Source organism: Lynx canadensis, chromosome C1 (assembly GCF_007474595.2).
Source record: "Lynx canadensis isolate LIC74 chromosome C1, mLynCan4.pri.v2, whole genome shotgun sequence".
NCBI classification, from domain to species: Eukaryota; Metazoa; Chordata; class Mammalia; order Carnivora; family Felidae; genus Lynx; species Lynx canadensis.
Window position 1 is genome coordinate 105,192,106 of NC_044310.1, and position 19,337 is coordinate 105,211,442.

Here is a 19,337-nt window from a genome sequence, read left to right on the forward strand (position 1 = left end):
GAACAGACCTAGAGGTTCCCAGTTGGCTGGCCAAGAAACTCACTTTACCAACAAGGAGACTCTTCTATATTCCTGCCGATCAGGATATAATAGATGCTGTAGAAAAATGACAGCTGTGTGCTATTTTCCATACATCCACCCCTTTCCAGAGGTAGGCTTTTCATATAGTTACCCTGTTTCTTCTTTATCTTAAAGCTATATTAGATATCAGATATGTTTTAGGTTGCCAGGCCTCAAGGGGCCATTTCCAAATTGACGAAGAAGACTATGTGTATACATCAGCCAAAAATCCTGGTTTTAGAGCTGAACACAATAACCAGGTAAAGCCCTGGGTTTTTTCACCAGGGAGGGGGTATTGGTAAGTAGTCTTTTATGTAGGCATGAACAGTTCTTTTTAATTTATTTTTATTATTTATTTTTATTTATTTTTTTAATGTTTATTCAGTTTTGAGAGACAGAGTGTGAGCAGGGGAGGAACAGAGAGAGGGAGACACAGAATCTGAAGCAGGCTCCAGGCTCTGAGCTGTCAGCACAGAGCCCAATGCAGGGCTTGAACTCACGGACCGTGAGATCATGACCTGAGCCGAAGTCAGATGCTTAACTGCCCCAATAGTAACATCATTTTTAAACATTTAAAATTGGAAGGTACTAAACTGCCTGTCAAAAGTAAAGTGGATACAAAAATAGCAGTATATTTTCCCAGAGACTCTAGTGCTACTACAAGAATGAACTATGCCTTCAGAAAATAAACGAATCTCGCAAACACAATTTTGATGAAAAGAATCCAAGCAACAAAGAATTCCTACTGTATGATTCCCTTTATGTAAATTTTTTTAATGTTTATTTTTGAGAGAGAGAGAGAGAGAGCCAGGCAGGGGCAGAGAGAGAGAATTTCAAGCAAGTTTCACTCTGTCAGTGCAGAGCCCAATGTGGGGCTTGAACTCATTAACCGTAAGATCAGACCTGGGCTGAAACCAAGAGTCAGATGCTCAAGCAGCTGAGGCACCCACACACCACAGATCACATGGTAATTCTATGTTTAATTTTTTGAGGAACTATCAAACTGTTTACACAGCAGTTTCACCATTTTACATTCCCAGCAGCAATATTTCAAGAGTTACAACTTCTCTACACCCTTGCCACACTTAATATTTTCTGCTTTTTTGTAATAGCCATCCTGATGGGTGTGAAGTGACATCTCATTATGGTTTTGATCTGCACTTCCTTAACCAGTAAAGAGCATATTTTCATATATTTAACAATCATCTGAATATTTTCTTTGGAGAAATGTCTGTTTAGTCCTTTGCCCAGTTTTACACTGGGTTGTTTTGTTGTTGAGTTGCAGGTGTTCTTTGTATATTCTGGATAGCAATTGCTTATTAGATATATGATTTGCAAATATTTTCTCCCATTCTCTAGGTTGTCTTTCACTCATTTGAGTGACACTTTGATGCAGTTCTTAGTGTTGATGAAATCCATTTATCTGTTTTTTTCTTTTGTTGCTTGTACTTGTAGTGTCATGTCTAAGAAAAGCCAAGAATATTTATCCCTATATATTTTCTAAGAGTTTTATGGTTTTAGCTCTTACATTTGGATTTTTAAACCATTTTGAATTAATTTTGTATATGGTGTGAAGTAGCATTTCAGCTTTATTCTTTTATATGAGGTTATTCACTTGCCCTGGCACCATTTGTTGAAAAGACTATTCTTTCACCATTGATTTATCTTGGTACCCCTGTTGAAATTCAGTTGAACATACATGAGCTTATTTCTGTTTTTAATCCTATTCCATTGATCTATATCATCATGCCAGTAATACACTGTCTTCATTCCTGTTGGTTTGTAGTAAGTTTTGAAACTGGCAAGTGTGAGTCCTCCAACTTTGTTTTTTCAAAACTGTCTTAGCTATTCTTGGTCCCTTGAATGTTCATATGATTTTAGTGTCAGCTTGTTAATTTCTACAAAGAAGCAGCCCTGGGATTTGATAGGAATTGTTTTGAATCTATAGATCAATTTGGGGAATACAGCCATCTTAATGATATTACCTTCCAATCCATGAACATGGGATGTCTTTCCATTTATTTGGGTTTTCTGAATTTCTTTCACCTGTGTTTTGTAGTTTTCAGAGGATAAATATTGCACTTTAGTTAGATTTGTTCCTAAGTATTTTATTCTTTTTGATGCTATTATAAATGACATTTTTAAAAATTATTATTTTAGAGAGAGAGTGCACAAGCAGGGGAAAAGGGACAGAGGGAGAGAGGGAGAGAATCTTTTATTTTATTTTGAGAGAGAGTGAGCAGGGCGGGGGGCAGAGAGAGAGAGGGAGACAGAGGGACGAAGCAGGATCCTTGCTGAGACCAGGGAGCCTGATGTGGGGCTTGAACTCACAAGCTGCGAGATCATGACCTGAGTCAAAGTCGGTCACCTAACCGACTGAGCCACCCAAGTGCCCCATAGAGTGAGAGAATCTTAAGTTCCATGCTCAGTTCAGATCCCAACACAGGGCTCGATCCCACGACCCTGGGATCATGGCCCTGAGCAGAAATCAAGAGTCAGATGCTCAACCGACCGAATTACCCAGGCACCATGGCATTTTTTTCCTGATTTCATTGTCAGTCTTTTCATTGCTACTCTATAGAAATAACCTTAATTTCTATCTATCTATCTATCTATCTATCTATTATTTTTGAGAGAGAAAGAAGGAGAGAACGAGTGGGGGAGGGGCAGAGAGAGAGAGAAGGAAAGAGAGGATCCCAAGCAGGCTTGTGCTGTTAACATGGAGCCTGATGCGGGGCTCGAACTCAAACTGTGAGATCACAACCTGAGCTGAAACCAAGAGACAGATACTTAACCAACTGAGCAACCCAGGTGTCCCAACATTAATTTCCATATATTGATCTTGTACCTTGCAGTTTTGCTGAGCTCATTTATTAGTTCTAATAGTTTTTTAGTTAATTCCTTAGAATTTTGTATATATACAATCTTGTCATCTGCAAAAGCATAACATCTTTACCTTGTCAAACCTATATATATAGAGTCTGAGGAAACCAAGCCTTTAGGCTTAGACTTCACCCAGAAGTGAAAAAGTAGGTTCTTGAAGTCCTTGGACAAACTCAGCTTATAAGTGTTATGAAGCCTGTCAATGACTCATAAAGGCTTTTCAAGGGCAGAAGAGCCTGAAGGTTCAGCCAAAAGGATACATATTGTAAAAAGAATGAAACTGCCCAGGATTTCTAGAATATCTGTGTCACTAAAAGTTTAATGGGCTATCACTTGCAAGTTTTCATTTCCTCGTCACAACATCTGTGACGTATAGTGAGAAACAAGGTGTATTGCAGTGGTGAAGAGAGTTAGGACCTTAGATTCAGAAAGAGCAAGCAATCAGCCAAATCTAGAGTATGACACATTCTGCTGGTCAAATGATCTGGCTTCTCCATGAAATCAATTATAGGAAGAAAAAAAAGTATGTGTGTTCGGGGGAGTGCAGGTAGGGGTGTGACTGTCATGGAATACAGAACACTTAGTAACAGCCAAGTGCAATGTGTAAAACTGTTTGGATACTGATTTGAGTAGACAGTAAAAAGACACCTTTAAACAACGGGAAAAATTTTAAAATGGACTGAACAGTAAATGATATTAGGAAACGATTTTGTTTGGCTAATTTGTTAAATTTGTTTGGCATGCCAATGGCATGGTGATTATATTTAAAAGATTCCTCAGAGACGTATAATGATTATGAGTGAAATGATATCTGGGATTTGCTTTAAAATACTAAATTTTAAAAAATGGAAGAGGAATAGATGACATAAGATTGGAAAATGTTGACACTTGTTCAAGATGGATGATGTGTAAATGAGGCTTCACTCTACTACTCTCTCACCTTTTGTATAGTTTAAAATGTTCAGGGGTGTCTGGGTGGCTCTGTCGGGTGAGCTTCCAACTCTTGATTTGGGCTCAGGTCATGATCCATGGTCGTGAGATGGATTCCTGTCTTGGGCTCCACACTGAGCGTGGAACCTGCATAAGAGTCATTCATTCTCTCTCTCTCTCTCTCCCCCTCTACCCTCCTCTCTCCTGCTTGCACTCTCTCTCCCTCTCTAAAATTAAAAAATTATATAATGACAGATTTAATTGCACAATTAAAGTTTTCTCTGTTAAAATGTCAATCATTAATTGCAGTCTTTTTTTTTTTTTTTTTTTTTTGTAACTGCGAACACTGGAAACAATATAAATTTTGATTTTGGGGGGTTAGTTAAATTAATTATGTACATCCAGGAATTTTACCTATAAAAATAATAATGTTTTTAGGTCAGGACCTATCAATTCTGGTATCATTTTGGAAGTTTTTTCTAATGCGAACAAATGAAGAAGAAATCAGATGTAAAAATCAGAAAGAAAGGGGTAAAATTTGCCTCTGTGGATGATACACTTATTGACTCAAAAAAATCGAAGAGAATCAACCAAAAAACATATAAACAAAAAGAGAATTCAAGATAAGGTATCTGAGTACAAAAACCAACATAACAACAACAACCACCAACAGCTTTCAAATATACATCTAACAAGAAATTATGTTGGAAAAGACCCCATTTAAACTGTAAAAAAAATAATAATAACAGGTAAACATCCTAAACTTGAAAAAAAGTTTAGCAAGAAATGAACAGTATCTTTAAGGGCACAAAAGAGTACAGGAAAAATATAAAGGCATCTCTCCTTCTTAGATGAGAAGATTCAGTAGTATGATGCGGTCAACTTTCCCTAGTTAAGATATATATATGGGGCACCTGGGTGGCTCAGTCGTTTAAGTGTCTGACTCTTGGCTTCCGCTCAGATCATGATCTCGCAGTTCATGAGTTCGAGCCCCGCATCACATCAGCCTGCGCTGACAGTGCAGAGCCTGCTTGGGATTCTCACCCACCCTCTCTCTCTCTGCCCCTCCCCTCCTCAAAATAAAAAAATAAACTTAAAAAAAGATATAAATTTAATGTGATCTAAATAAAAATACTAGCAGGATTTTTTATAAAGTGCCAAACTGATTCTAAAGAGCAAATGGAAAAAGTAAAAAGCAAGAATATTAAGGAAGAATTCTAGAAAAGGAGAGTGATAAGGGGGAAGACTAAACCATTAGATATGAAAACAAGTATAAATGTGTGGTACTGGTCAAGTGTAGATATTAGTGCACTGGAATAGAAAATCTATATACAAATCCAAATACATATAGGAGCAGAGTAAATTTGTTGTCCATATATCCGTACCAAAGGAAATTCTAAAAGAGGCTCTTTAGGCAGAAGGAAAAAAAAATCCCAGATCAAAATAACAGAATGGTGTGGATTTGCCCAGTGGGGAGTTAGACACCTCTCAAGCTCAGCTTTGGCCCTTTCAAAGCTCAACAAAAACTACTTGCAGATTGCTGAAAGTTCTCTCTCATGCCTGCACATTTGAATATGCTGTTCTTTGGGTCCAAAATGCCTTTTCCCACATCCCCATCTGCCAAACCCATACTTAACCTTCAAAAAAGTTCAGGAGTCATTCTGTGCAGTAGTGTTTCTTTGAGAGGAGACAAGAGTATGTGCAGGCTCCTAAGTGTTGACTTTTTTCCAGTTTCTTGCATCTCCATTTTGTTCTCCATCTGTTATTTGCTTTTTACAACATGGCCAGAGGAATGTTGCTTAAAATATAGATCTGGTCATGTCTGTCTCCTGCTCAAAAATATTTGATGTCTACTAAATGCCTGTGTATCTATAAAATAAAGTATGAATTTCTTGGACATGGAAGGCATTCAAGGCCTTCCAGGCTTGAACTCCAATCCACTTTGCTCACCTCAGATCTACTGTAGATGCCTTGCACCCTACTCTAGGGTAACCCAACCCCCTCACCATTCCTTAGTTCTCTCAGCGGCCCCTCGTTCACCCAAAACTTTCTGCCTGATTTGCCCTCCCTCCCTCTACCCACCCCACCTCCATCTTTCCCACCCATTCAGATCTTTCAAAGCTCTGTTCTCAATGAAGCTCACAAGAATTCATGATTCATGGGGCGCCTGGGTGGCTCAGTCAGTTAAGCGTTCTATTTTGTCTCAGGTCATGATCTCACAGTTCGTGGGTTCAAGCCCCGCATTGGGCTCTGTGCTGACAGCTCAGAGCCTGGAGCCTGCTTTGGATTCTGTGTCTCCCTCCCTCTCTGCCCCTCTTCCACTCGTGCTCTGTCTCTCTCTCTCAAGAGTGAATAAACATCAAAAAATATTTTTTAATAAGAAAATAGAAATTAAAAAAAGAATTAATGACTCATGGGGCACCTGGATGGCTCAGCTGGTTAAGCCATTGACTCTTGATTTTGGCTCAGGTCATGATCTCATGGTTGGTGGGATCGAACCCCACGTCAGGCTCTTCACTGACAGCCTGGAGCCTGCTTGGGATTCTTTCTCCCTCTCTCTCTGCCCCTCCCGTTTGCTCTTTCTCTCTCAAACCAAATAAATAAACATTACAAAAAAGAATTAATACTTCATTCCTGAGCTTGCATAATTAGCATTTATTTCATTATGGGTCTATATGTCTTTCACTAGTCTATAATGTTCGTGAAGTCAGAGCTGTGTCTTACTAGTTTGTTTCATCCTCCTACCGTTTCTTTCTTTCTTTTTTTTAATGTTTTTATTTATTTTTGAGACAGAGAAAGACAGAGCATGAGCAGGGGAGGGGCAGAGAGAGAGGGAGACACAGAATCCGAAGCAGGCTCCAGGCTCTGAGCTGTCAGCACAGAGCCCAATGCGGGGCTTGAACCCACGAACTGTGAGATCATGACCTGAGACAAAATAGAACGCTTAACTGACTGAGCCACCCAGGCGCCCCTCATCCTCCTACCGTTTAATACACTGCTTATGGGGTGCTGTGGTGGCTCAATGTGTTAAGCATCCGGCTCTCGATTTTGGCTCAGGTCATGATCTCATGGCTCGTGAGTTCGAGCCCCACATGGAACTCTGTACTGACAGCATGGAGCCTGGTTGGGATTCTCTCTCTCTCTCTCTCTCTCTCTGCCCCTCCCCTCCTCACACTCGCTCTCTCCTTCTCAAAATAAATAAATACTTTTTTGTAAATGTACTGCTTACAACAGGGTAATAAATATTTACACACAAAAATAAATAATTTTTGTATAAAATGAAATAAAATAGTGCCTGATGCATGGTAAGTATTGAATAAATGCAAACTCTAGTGGTGATATTAGGTACTCAATAAACATTTTGAAAATGTGAAAAACGGCAAAACGTGTTGTGCTGATTTATTATTAGCCAGCCACAGTCTTTTAGAGTTAATACTGCTTGGAAACCATTATAAGAGTTTCCTCTTTTGATGACAGCAAACGTTTAAGTTGTAGAACTTCAGAAAGAGCCTTAAGGTATTTTTCAAGACTCAGGTTCATGTGTCATTAACCTGGCTCCCTCACAGATAGAATTATATACTGAAGTCTCCTTATATCCATGGAATTCCCAAAATTTACAAAGTCCTTAGTAGACAGTAAGCACTTCATAAATGTTGGCTGAAGAAATGAACAAATGAGTGAATTAGGATGAACTGTTTATGTGACAGTCACTCCAAGCAAACCGGGAGCACACCAAATATAAGGAATATGTGAGTTTTGGGGGGTTTTTTTGGTCACCTTTTTGTCTCCAGCACCTAGCACAGTATCTGCCACAAAATGAATATTTACTAAATAGGTATTTATTAAATTAGAGACAGATAAATACTTGGTTTACTTTAAAAATGCAAAGAAGGCATATTTCTAATATCACATAAACTTGTACCAAAGATTTATGAATATATTTATGAATTGGGGTGGAAAACATAGAAATTTCTACCTTCTGGATACAGAAGAAGTGAATTTGGAGACTGAGACGTCAGGTCACCTTAGTCCTCTAGATGGTTAAAGCAAACTAGTCCCTGTGAATAAGAATCTATCTAAAGATCTCTAGCCTCAGACTATTTGCACAGCATCAGCCCGACGACAACAGTCAGAGCAGGCTGTGGTCATATCTCTTAGCTGAGGAAGGTACACTTGTTAGGAAAATTGCTACTGTGGCCACAATGAAAAATAAAGGCCTTGGGTGGAGGGAGGGAAAGTAGTAGGAGTGTCACTCAAAGCACAAACAAACCGGGAAACTGATTGGACAATTTCTATATTGCTACATCTGCTTCAAGACAGGCACACCAACTCCCTTCCAAAGTACATCAGTATGTTGCACCATCATAGAAGGAATGGAAAAGCAGGATGAGGTTGGCTGGCTGAAGTCACATCTTGGGGAAACTGGCCAGGTTGGCAATGCCACAAGCGTTGTTCTTATTCCGAGCCATGAGGATATAGCCTTTGTTTCCCCAGTTTTCTCCCCAGCTGTGGGATCAATGAAGGAAAATATTTAGTACCCTCAGTGTATTTATTCGTTAAAACACTTAACTGACTATTGAGCTAGGTACTAGTAGTATAAAAAATAAATAAAAGTTTTTACCTTTGAAGAGTTTAAAGTAAAGGAATAGAGAGAAGACATAATGCTATAGGACTCAAAGGTATGAGAGATCGCTTGTGATCAAGGGATGAAGACCTAATGAAAGAGGTGGCATTTAAAGTAGGCCCAGGAGCCTCTGGATGGCTCAGTCAGTTAAGCGTCTGACTTCAGCTCAGGTCACAATCTCATGGTTCATGGGTTCAAGCCCCGTGTCAGGCTCTGTGCTGATAGCTGAGAGCTGTGAACTCCCCAGACTCTAGGACTCCTGCTCCCTGGAGGGCACCAAGGACAGCAAGTGTAGTTAGTGCTGCTGCCAGGCTAGTATTGGCCAGTGAGGAAAGGAAATGCATAATTCTCGTAAGTTTCCCCCCCAAAGTCACAAGGGGCTGAAGAGAAAAGGGGAGCTGAAATACCCTGTAGTTTTATTTCTTCCCAACAATAGGGAAGGAAACATTAAATGTTGCTGTTGTTGTTCTCATACCTACTTTCTGAAAAGTCTTTCTCTTCACATGCTTCAAAATGTTGGGCCACTTTTTATATGTGTTATCCTGAGTGTATATGGAAGGGCACAAAGTTGCACAGGAGGATATTAAACCTCTACTTGGTTCCCTACTGCTTTCAAACATGCTGATGATGGAAAGCTCCCTAAGAAATTGGTCATATTATAGAAAAAAGAAAGAAAAAACTACATAATTCCAGACCTCCTCCTGGTTTCCTGTGCTCCTGGATGTTCTGGTTAGTTAGGTCTGCCTGTCTGAGGGGGCCGTGAGATCACCAAAGGCAGACGTCCTGTTCACTTGTGTATGACTAAGCATCCCGCATGTGGAGCACCTGCCCGACACACACTGTATTACCGTCTGGCCATTAAATGTTAGAATTAATAGCCTCTAACTGGGAAGGGAGAACTAAAAAGTCTGAGACAACTTTCTCGAATGAGAGCAAGGAATGCTGGGAAGTTGGAGTCGAGGTTGAGCATTAACAGAGTGATTCAGTGACAAACTTAGTGTCCCCAATCAATACCTGTTTTTAATTATCCAGTGCTTGTTTCCTTTCTGGATCCCATATCCCACTGCCAAAACCGCATGGTTCAGATTATCGCTATTACAGTTTTCATCGTAGTACACACCTAGGAAACAAACTGTCGAGGTGAAGCTTTCTGCAGGCCAAGGATCCCCCCGAGGGGTCTCCCGGTCTAGGAGACCCTCTGCAAAATCCTGCCCAGCCAGGAGGACTGACGACAGAGATGCACGGTGGCAGCTATGTTTCCCTCCAGAAGACTCAGTCTAAATATGGAAACTAAGTACTCCAGATGCTCGGTGGCCTTCGAGGAGCTGCCGAGCCTGCATCACATGAGGTGGGTCATTGTGCTCTGAGGGAACAGCTCCTTACCTTTGCTGTAAAACTGGAAGGAGGTCAGGCTTGCATCAATGGCCACAGAGATGGGTCCCACTCGGGCCACTGCCCTCTTCAGGGCTTTCTCGTTCCCCTCAGGGATCTCTCTATACCCTCTGCACTTAGCTGCCTTGCCTGTTGGGTTGTACATACAACTTTCATCCTGGAAAAAACAAGGTTAAAATAGGACTAGGACAAAGCAACAGGCCAGAAACTGGTAAGTGAGAATCTCCACCAATGCTTTGATGTTGGTGAACTGACTGGGATGGCCGACTTAGAGTCTTTAGAGAGGGTCTGTCCTCTCCTTACCATTTTATTTTATTTTATTTTATTTTTTAACATTTATTTATTTTTGAGAGACAGAGCATGAGTGGGGGAGGTGCAGAGAGAGAGGGAGACACAGAATCCAAAGCAGGCTCCAGGCTCTGAGCTGTCAGCACAGAGCCTGATGCAGGGCTCGAACTCACAGACCGTGAGATCATGACCTGAGCTGAAGTCAGAAGCTCAACTGACTGAGCCACCCAGGCGCCCCTCCTTACCATTTTAGACAACTGTAAAAAAGAATATGAAAAGTGGATACCTTGCACATCCACAAAAATCAGCTCTAGGTTTTTTAAAGCATAAATGTGAAAGGAAACACTGTAAAACTTAAGAGAGAACATTTTTATTCCCTCAGGATAGAGAGAGAGATCTGAAATAAGTTGTTTTTAAAGGCACAAATCATCTTCTGGCCATGTAGTATGTGTGAGCCTCAGAGGGCAGGGAGGGACCAGCTGCTGTGTGGGGAGAAGGCCAAGGCCAAAACCCAGCTGGGAGGAAGACCTGGGCCTTACACACATATACTGGGGGGGCTAGTGTGAGGCAGAGTTTTGGCTGGTGCTCTCATGAGAGACTTTGGTAAAACCACAAAACATGACACTAAAACATTTCGAGGAACTTGGCAATTTTGCCTGTGAATTTCTAACACTGTGCTTTGGAGGTCTAGTTAACAATGATATATTTCACTGGCAAGCCACAGTTACAAAATCTAATGGCAACCCATGTCAACATGGTATATTCTTTTTGGCAATTCATTTTCCTCAGACTACCCTTTCAAAACCCTAAAACTGAATCTATGAGAACATATTATCAAATTATTAACAATAATGGCAGGATGTGATATGATATTCTAAGACCACAGTAGTCTCCTTTCTTAATTTCTCAGGATTCCCTTGTTCTCTGCCATATAATCCAAACCCCCAAGATTCAGAATATTAAAAATAGAATATGTGTCTTATATGGCAAATTCTTCATTTTAATTGATTATGAGACCAAAATCATTCCACGTTGCCCTCAAATACTAAAGAGATCATTTGAGGGGGCAGGCTAGCAGAAATTAGAAGTCAGATGCTCTTGGGGCGCCTGGGTGGCGCAGTCGGTTAAGCGTCCGACTTCAGCCAGGTCACGATCTCGCGGTCCGTGAGTTCGAGCCCCGCGTCAGGCTCTGGGCTGATGGCTCGGAGCCTGGAGCCTGTTTCCGATTCTGTGTCTCCCTCTCTCTCTGCCCCTCCCCCATTCATGCTCTGTCTCTCTCTGTCCCAAAATAAATAAAAAACGTTGAAAAAAAAAAAAAAAGAAGTCAGATGCTCTTTCTTTAAAAATTTTTTTAAGTTTATTTGAGAATGACAAGAGAATGAGCGGGGGAGGGGCAGAACGAGAGAGACAGAGACAGAGAGAATCCCAAGTAGGCTCTACACTGTTAGCGCTGAGCCCAATGTGGGGCCTGAACTCACAAACATTGAGATCATGACCTGAGCCAAAACCAAGAGTCAGATACTTAACTAACTGAGCCATCCAGGTGCACCAAGAAGTCAGATGTTCTTTCTATTCCAAAAGAAGGTTTATTATATGATTTTCATTCATTCAAATTATTTCAACTCTCTGAGCTATTAAACTGCCTCTCAAAAAACTCGTTAATATAGTACCAAATAAATAAGGTATCAATGGATAATGATCGACTATTAGTTCTGATAGTATTTAATTTCTTTTTCTTTAATATAGTTATACAATCCTTTAAGTTGGCTGCCTGGGTTAATCAACATGGAAAAAATTGTAAACATAAGCCTGGTTTGGGGTGTTTTTGTTTTTGTTTTGTGTATACTTTTGGGATTTAACTTTTCGATATCAAGTGACAACAAAACTGTGTCAAAAGAGTATTTGAGAATTTAAAAAAGAGTATTTTGCCATGTTCGGGTTATCTCACTAATTGGTCCGAAGTATTCAGAATTTAAAAGCCAATCTGCTAGGGCAGATTTAGTACGGTGTCCTCAAGTTAGCACCTTATAGTAAGTAGCAGCCCAAGTTCAAACATGGACTTGGGATCCAGGAGTTCTAAAAATTGTATACGGATGAAAGAATTTTTTTTTTCAGGTACAACCTCTAATTTCTCTGCCTTATATACCTGACAGCTAAAAAACCACAGCATGGAATAGTAATGGGCTGAAATGTACAGATTAATGTACTGTTTTGATATGGCCAATGTCATGAAGATGTGTTGAAGTGAACATACTTGTTGAGTATCCAGTGAAATGGATTTGTTCAGTCATTCACATTAATGAGCATTTTATTGCAACAGACATCATTTCAGATGACTAAACACTAATGAATAAAATTCACCGCTACTGGATTTTTTAAAGGCACAAATTGCAGAGGAAAACAATCATTTTACTAGACTGAAATGAAGAACTTTTCAAAGTTGAAAGATATAAAGAGAATAAAGAGACAAATGTTCACCTACAACACACACAGTATTAGTATCTAGATTTCTTTTTAAAATTCCTAAAAATCAGGACACATGGCTGGCTCAGTCAGTTAAGTGTCTGACTCTTGGTTTTGGCTCAGGTCATGATCTCACAGTACGTGTATTCGAACCAACCATTGGGCTCTGCAGCTGGCAGCACAGAGCCTGCTTGGGGTTCTCTCTCTTCCCTCCCTCTATCCCTCCCCTGCTCACACTGTCTCTGTCTCTCTCAAAAGAATAAATAAGTAAACTTTAAAAAAATTCCTAAAAATCAGTGATAAAGAGCAAAATAACCTAATAAAAATGTGCCAAAAATATAAACAGTCAATTCACTAAAGAAGAAAGGCAGATGGCTAGATAAACATACTGATGAAGATGGGACTCCAAGGGAATTCTTACATACTTCAGGTGGGAATATCAATGTTTCAAAATACCTTGGTAAACAATTTGTCATGACTTAGTCAAGTTGAAGACGCATGTATCCCAAGACTCAGACAATTCTGTTCCAAGGTATTATAAAGTTGTTGTTGTTGTTGTTGTTTTAATGTTTATTTATTTATTTTTGAGAGAGAGAGAGCACAAAGAGGGGAGAGGCAGAGAGGGGGAGACACAGAATCGGAAGCAGGCTCCAGGCTCCGAGCTGTCAGCACAGAGCCCGATGCGGGGCTTGAACCCACGAATTGTGTGATCATGACCTGAGCCGGAGCCAGACGTTTAACTGACTGAGGCACCCAGGTGCCCCAAGGTATTATATTCTACTAAAGACATTTTTGCACATTTGCACAGAAGATATGCTGAGCATGTTTGCAGATGAACAGATATGGTAGATCAATCTTGGTGCTGCTACATGACTAGTGCTATGAATTTGATCATCTGTTTTATCTCCTTCAGTGTCAATTTCCTCTGAAGTGAGGATAAGTCTACCTTACATGTCTGTTACAAAGATTAAATGAGAAAATGAACTAAGCACACGGTTTAGTACATAGTAGCCATCCTGATTACTCAAACTTGCTATCCCTGCTTCAAAGGCTCCTGTTGCAAAGGCCCTATGTTATATTATCTATCAACCCTATGTACATAAAAGCCCTTAGATTCTCTTCTTTTTAGATAAGAAACGTCAGCAGACCTTCCTATTCCTAAAGGAGGAAGTGAGTTGAACCCTGAAGTTGCAACAAACATGAAGCAACTTATTTTTTCTCTCATTTTGTACATGTCAGTAGTTAACTTACATAATTTGCATAAACATTCCCCAAACCCACACTGAGATCATGCAAAATAAAGACATGCGATTTGGTAAATTAGCATGTGTGGGTTTGGGGAATCGGTGACGGGAGCAGAGGAGCTGAGTAACAGGTTGCAGAGGACCCCCCAGAAGTCCGTGGGGTCACCTGTGCTCTGTCTTCTCTAAGGCAAAGAGGTGGGTAGGGCTGTGGGGCCTAAGGCCCCCAAATCTCCAAAGCTATGGGACTCTCCTTGGCCTTCTATAGGTAATTATCCCATCAGGAAGGCAGGATAGGGGAACAGAAACCAAGATTTATGGGATTATCTCCAGCATAAAATACTGTGCTGGGGAAGGAGGAGCCATTACCGGGCAGTCTCACCTGTCCCACATACGGGTAGGCATCTTCAGAGTCAATGCCCCTGTTTTTCTGCACATACTGGAAGGCATTGGTCATGTAGCCCCCTCCGCAGCCATCATTCTCAGAAACACAATCCACAAGGTTCTGGGGACTCAGATTTAAGAGTTTGCCAGTTTTCTTCTTGAGCTGGCCCTCCAGGGCACCCACAGAGCTAAAAGCCCAACAGGAACCACACTGACCCTGAGGAGCATAACAGAAATTGTCAGTCACTGCTGTTCACACTTTTTGTTTCTTCCCTCTACACTGTCTGCTGGAGCCCCATATGTGTTACAAATTCCAACACACGTGTGTCCCCTTTTCTGTGAAGGCTTCCTATTTCCCTTCATTTAATATTTGCTGCATGGCTCTATTGCTATTGTTTCCACTGATAACTATTGCTACATTGTCACCATTAGCTGTAGAGGAGCAGGGCACTGACTTTGCAACCCAGAAGATATGTGACCTTGGGTAAGTTACTAAGCCTCTCTGTGCCTTAGTTCCTTATCTGTAAAATGTGGATAATAATGTACTTAATTATGGATTATGGAGATTTAAAAAGTTAATTCATGTAAAGGATTTATAAGTTTCTGACATACAACGTCTCAAAAAATGCCATAACTATTAGTATTTGTGCAGCTAGATTGTAGATTTTTCTTTCTTTCCTGTTCTATTTTTGAAGAATGAGGATTTCTGGAGGACATAGGGTATGTCTTGGTTATCTTGAATCTCCACTGGCTAGCACTACACTTGGTTGGTTCTGAAAAAGGTGTGTTTGTTGAATGAGTGTTAATTCTTCATCTGGCTGATAAAATGAGCATTGGGGTTGTGGGAAAACTGGCATTCTCTTGCTGGTAAGAATGTTAATATTGTAAAAAAATTTTTGGAAAGGATTCTCTGTGACCTAGCAATTACAATTTTAGGCTTTATTTTGTATTAATATTTGCACGTTTTCATAAACATACGCACAAGGGTGTTTACAGCAATGTGACTTGTAAAAAAGAAAAAACAGAAACAATACACATGTACAAAAATAGGTGATGACTTAAATAGAATAGGCTATATTCTCTGAGCAGTGGGACACATCCCTTAATTCCTTACCATCCTCCCAGTTCCCTCCTAGTTAAGAACAAAGACACAGAAATAGGTCATGCCAGCTTACATACCTACATAGGAGAAAGGAGGGTACCTGGTTTTTGACAGGAGTAACATATCCTTTCTTTCGATAATCAATGGAGTCTGGGGCTCTGCTCTCCCAGTCTGGGATATAGAGGGTGTCATTGCTGCGGGAACGAGAGGGGGGTACTTTGAGTCCAGTCATCTTCTGAACCACCTCTTCACTGGTCTGGGACAAAGAACAAAAAGGCCAGCCATAAGCAGGAAACTAAGGCAAACAGGGCAGGTAGGCCAGGAGCTGAGGTTCAACTCACCATGTCCCCCAAGTGGTTCATGGCCAGTTCATATGTGTGGACACCAAGAGAGGCCTCAAGATTATGGATGGAAATATGCTTCAAATTTTTTTCCCATATTAAACGCCGGGAGATTTCATCCACCTAAACAGAACATAGTCAGTACTGGCATGGACTATGTCCTACAAAGTTACATAAAAAATACTGTGGAGGCTTTTAGGAAAAAAGATGAAATTTACAATCATACAGAGTTTACAGTCTAGTTGGGGAACTGACCATGGGATTATTAAGAGCATGCAAAAAAATGTAAACAAATACAAATAATAGAATGCAAAAGCTCTGGAGAGATGTGTAGAAAAACTGCTTATGGATTAATAGCATTAATCTGAGAAGTCTTCCCCAAAGAGAAATAGGAAGAAAAGGAAGGCTAGAACTTGAGGGAGGGTGAGTGGAAGAGGAGGAATGAAACTGTGTTAAAGAGTTCAAGAACAGGGGTGGGTTGGCTGGTTGGAGTGGTTAAGGTTTTTAGACTGAAGAAGGGAGTCTGGAAATTAGGAATAGACATCTCGAGTGCTGGCTCCCTGACCACACTTCCCTCCAGGTCCCCAGGCACCTTGTTGTTATACTGCTTCCCATAGGTCTTCTTCCATAGCTCCCATTGTGCGTCCAGTATCGCCTCAGGATATAGAGCAAAGGTCGCTGTGGGCAGCAGCAGTAGAATCTTGAGTCCCCACATCCTGGGAAAGGGGATAATTAGGGGAAGTTCTTCTGTGTGCCAAGGGGTTCACAGCCTGGCTTGGGATGAGGAAACAGCTGGAGCCATATTCCCAGACAGCTGGTTCTTAACCTTTGGGAGTCACAGACTTCTTTGAGAAGCTAATAAAATTTCACAGTCCATCACAGTCCCACTCATCCGAAAAATGCATGCACACACAATTCTGGGAAATTCCTGAACCAAAGAGAAGAACCTCTTCCTTGGGACCATGAGACAAAAGAAAAGAATTTATAAGGAAGGGATACAAAGAACTGAGAGTGACCTGTGCATGATAAAACGATAGGAAGGGTCTGGGTTTGGACTGAGTGCTGATACATCTGACTCCAAACATTTTGACCTAGGGAGATTCAACACACACACACACACACACACACACACACACACACACACACACCCAGAACTGGGGTAGAAAATGGACAATCAGAATGGACTAAGCACCTGCCTCCTCTAATGTCCCCAGCAGACTTGGAGACAGACGAGGTTGGAGGGGGGTTGGAGAATACACAAAGGAGAAATTTCCAGCTAAATCTTGCTGCCTATTTATTTCTTCAAGGCATTATTCACTCCCTTGCCTAAATTCTGATACTTTTTCAGATCTTGCCCGGAGAGGACAAGGAAGTATTTCCTATTGTTTTTGAGATGTTTACTATCTCCTTGGTTATGTATTTCTTCCTCCTTTCTCTTCCTGCTCCCTCCTCAGGCAGGAAACTGTCCTAATCTCAACCAGATGCTATGGGAAGGAGGTTTTCTTTCTTCTTCCTGACAGCAAAAAACCTCTCTGACTGCCTCACAGGACAAAAAGCTTCACAACCAAAGTTTGTCAGAAAAATGTAAGACCCAAAAGCAGTGTTCTATGATCATTAAATTCACAGCTTTTCAGAAGTTTACTCTAGCTTCACTCATTTCTTGCAGCAGCTTGCTTAATTCCATGTTCTCCATTTTAAGAATTTACAGTCTGAAGTAAATTTTTGAATTTAGACTAATTTTTGTGCAATCTTTGCAGACTGGCAAAACACTCTAAGATATTTAATATCTGCAGTGTTAAGGGCTTTGAAATGAAGCAGAAAAGTGCCTCTGGGCACCATTCCTCCTCCCTGCTCTTTTGGTACCTTTGGCTAAAACCGCAAACCCTAAAGGGAGAGGCCACTCCTTGAGGGATAGGTGAAGGATTCCCTATATCCTAGGGTTTCACTAACAACCATGTATACATACATATAAAGCACAGAAGGAATCCTAAAAATTTCCAGCAAATTTTATTTGGCCAGGAAATGACTGAAGGGCATATTGTTGTTTTCACCCACACAACTACAAATTTCACCATGATCTCCAAGTCACTACATCCCTAATACCCCTAAAATGGGCAAAGGAAGGAATGAGAAGTAGAAAATTTTACCTGCTGATGGGGTTCTGTGCTCCGGGCTCCTTTCGACGGGGAAGTGTGGATAATGTGGGCGGATGACTAGGGGTGCTGGATTTATTCCATTAGGATTGCGGAAGTCAGTTCCAGCTGTTGGCTGGAAAATTTGAATAGGGGAGGGAGGCGGGGAAAGAAATGCTGAGAGAAGCAGGGTCGGAGAGGGAAGGAAGCAGTGGATTTGCAGTGTTTTTGTGTGCATGTCAAGTGTGTGCACCAAAGTGGAAAGTTGCTGGGTGGTTTCTCATGACTGTCTTTGAGGGCAAAAAGACTTCCATAAACATTTATTCAAGCTGGGGCTTACCTTCACTTTGATGGTTAATAGGACACAGCCCTGATCTTCTCCATCTTTCTTTATTACATAGTATTTATGGTATTAGGGACTACATCTTTTCCTGCCCTTTTCCTGTTATCTCTCCAACTTTGAAACCTCAGTTTTCAAATTTCTGTCTGACCTGAGGGTCAGACATCCAGCAAGAATGAGGGAATAAACATGAAAGACTAGAAAAGAGTGTAATGGAAACCACAGGCTCAAAAATCATTTGTATGTTATAAGTTTGTTGGCTAAAAGTTGTCAATACCTCTTCCAGCCTAATACGGTTTTCCTGAGGAAGGATATGCCCAGAACACCCAGATGAAGCTGGTTCTGAAAGTAACCCAAACCAGCCCTCCTCGTTATTAATGACAGCACTTGAATCAGTGCACAGCACTGACAAACTCACATGTGACTTCTTTGTTGCTAAAACTTTCAGATGGTAGGATGCCTGAACATTATGTTTCAATTATTAAAATCCCCAATCCAGGACCAGTCATATGAGCTTCTCCAAATGATTCCCCCAACATCCAGGCATGTGACAGATCATAAGAGTCTAGTTCAGTCCCTAAGCCACATCCCCAAATTCCATTTTCTTCCATAAACAGAGGCGGAGGAAGAGGAAAAGATGGTTCTTGGAACAGAAAATACATAGGATAGATTCAGTTTCTAGCTGGATTGCATATAGACCCTCAAGAACACAGGTTTATTCCTGTAAGTTTTAAGATTTGGTAATGAACCACATGATCCTAGAGGGAAACCAAGTCCAGACCTGCATAGTTTAAATTTCCCCATCCCTAATTCCTTTTATTCCAGGAGAGCAAGAGATACTTGAGGAAGGAATCTGATGTGCCATACCGGTCTCAAGTCTCATCTTTGTCTGCTCTGAAGGACATGGGCAATTTCCCAACCCCCATCTCATGGTCAGATGTCCCTGATGATTTTACTCAGTGAGTCAGGATCAGGAGGACAACTAAGGAGTGCTGAGTGATCAGAGGCCTTATGATTTCTGAATCCTGAAATTATAGATACACTGTGCTTTATGTTTGCATATTTGGAGCTCAAGCTATGGATTCAACTAGTTGTGGGTGGGTATTTGTTGTTCACAAGCTGGAAAAGAATAATAAAGCCGCAATCAAGATCACACA

At 40.9% G+C, this 19,337-nt stretch overlaps 1 protein-coding gene across 2 annotated transcripts; it reads right to left on the bottom strand.

Annotated features, from left to right (window-relative positions):
* Positions 1–7,826: 7,826 nt before the first annotated feature.
* Positions 7,827–19,255, bottom strand: CTSK (cathepsin K). Of its 2 annotated transcripts, none has more exons than XM_030327771.1 (8): positions 17,856–19,255; positions 16,301–16,424; positions 15,709–15,831; positions 15,468–15,623; positions 14,264–14,482; positions 9,881–10,046; positions 9,512–9,617; positions 7,827–8,379 (listed from the first exon to the last, which is right to left on the bottom strand). In XM_030327771.1, exons 2-8 carry the CDS (start codon positions 16,421–16,423, stop codon positions 8,280–8,282), a joined length of 993 nt encoding a protein of 330 aa, XP_030183631.1. In that variant the 5' UTR covers position 16,424; positions 17,856–19,255; the 3' UTR covers positions 7,827–8,279. The 2 variants fall into 2 exon arrangements, with proteins under 2 accessions (XP_030183631.1, XP_030183632.1); XM_030327772.1 differs by having other exon boundaries at positions 16,301–16,534.
* Between the last annotated feature and the right edge of the window lie 82 nt (positions 19,256–19,337).

Bases quoted from the DNA above. Each gene is read 5' to 3' on its own strand.
- CTSK (XM_030327771.1), bottom strand. From the start codon at position 16,423: ATGTGGGGACTCAAGATTCTACTGCTGCTGCCCACAGCGACCTTTGCT. The intron at 9,618-9,880 runs GTAAGGAGCTGT...TTTGTTTCCTAG, and splicing joins CTTCCAGTTTTACAGCAAAG to GTGTGTACTACGATGAAAAC. The intron at 8,380-9,511 runs GTATTGATTGGG...TTGATCCCACAG, and splicing joins CACTGGATAATTAAAAACAG to CTGGGGAGAAAACTGGGGAA.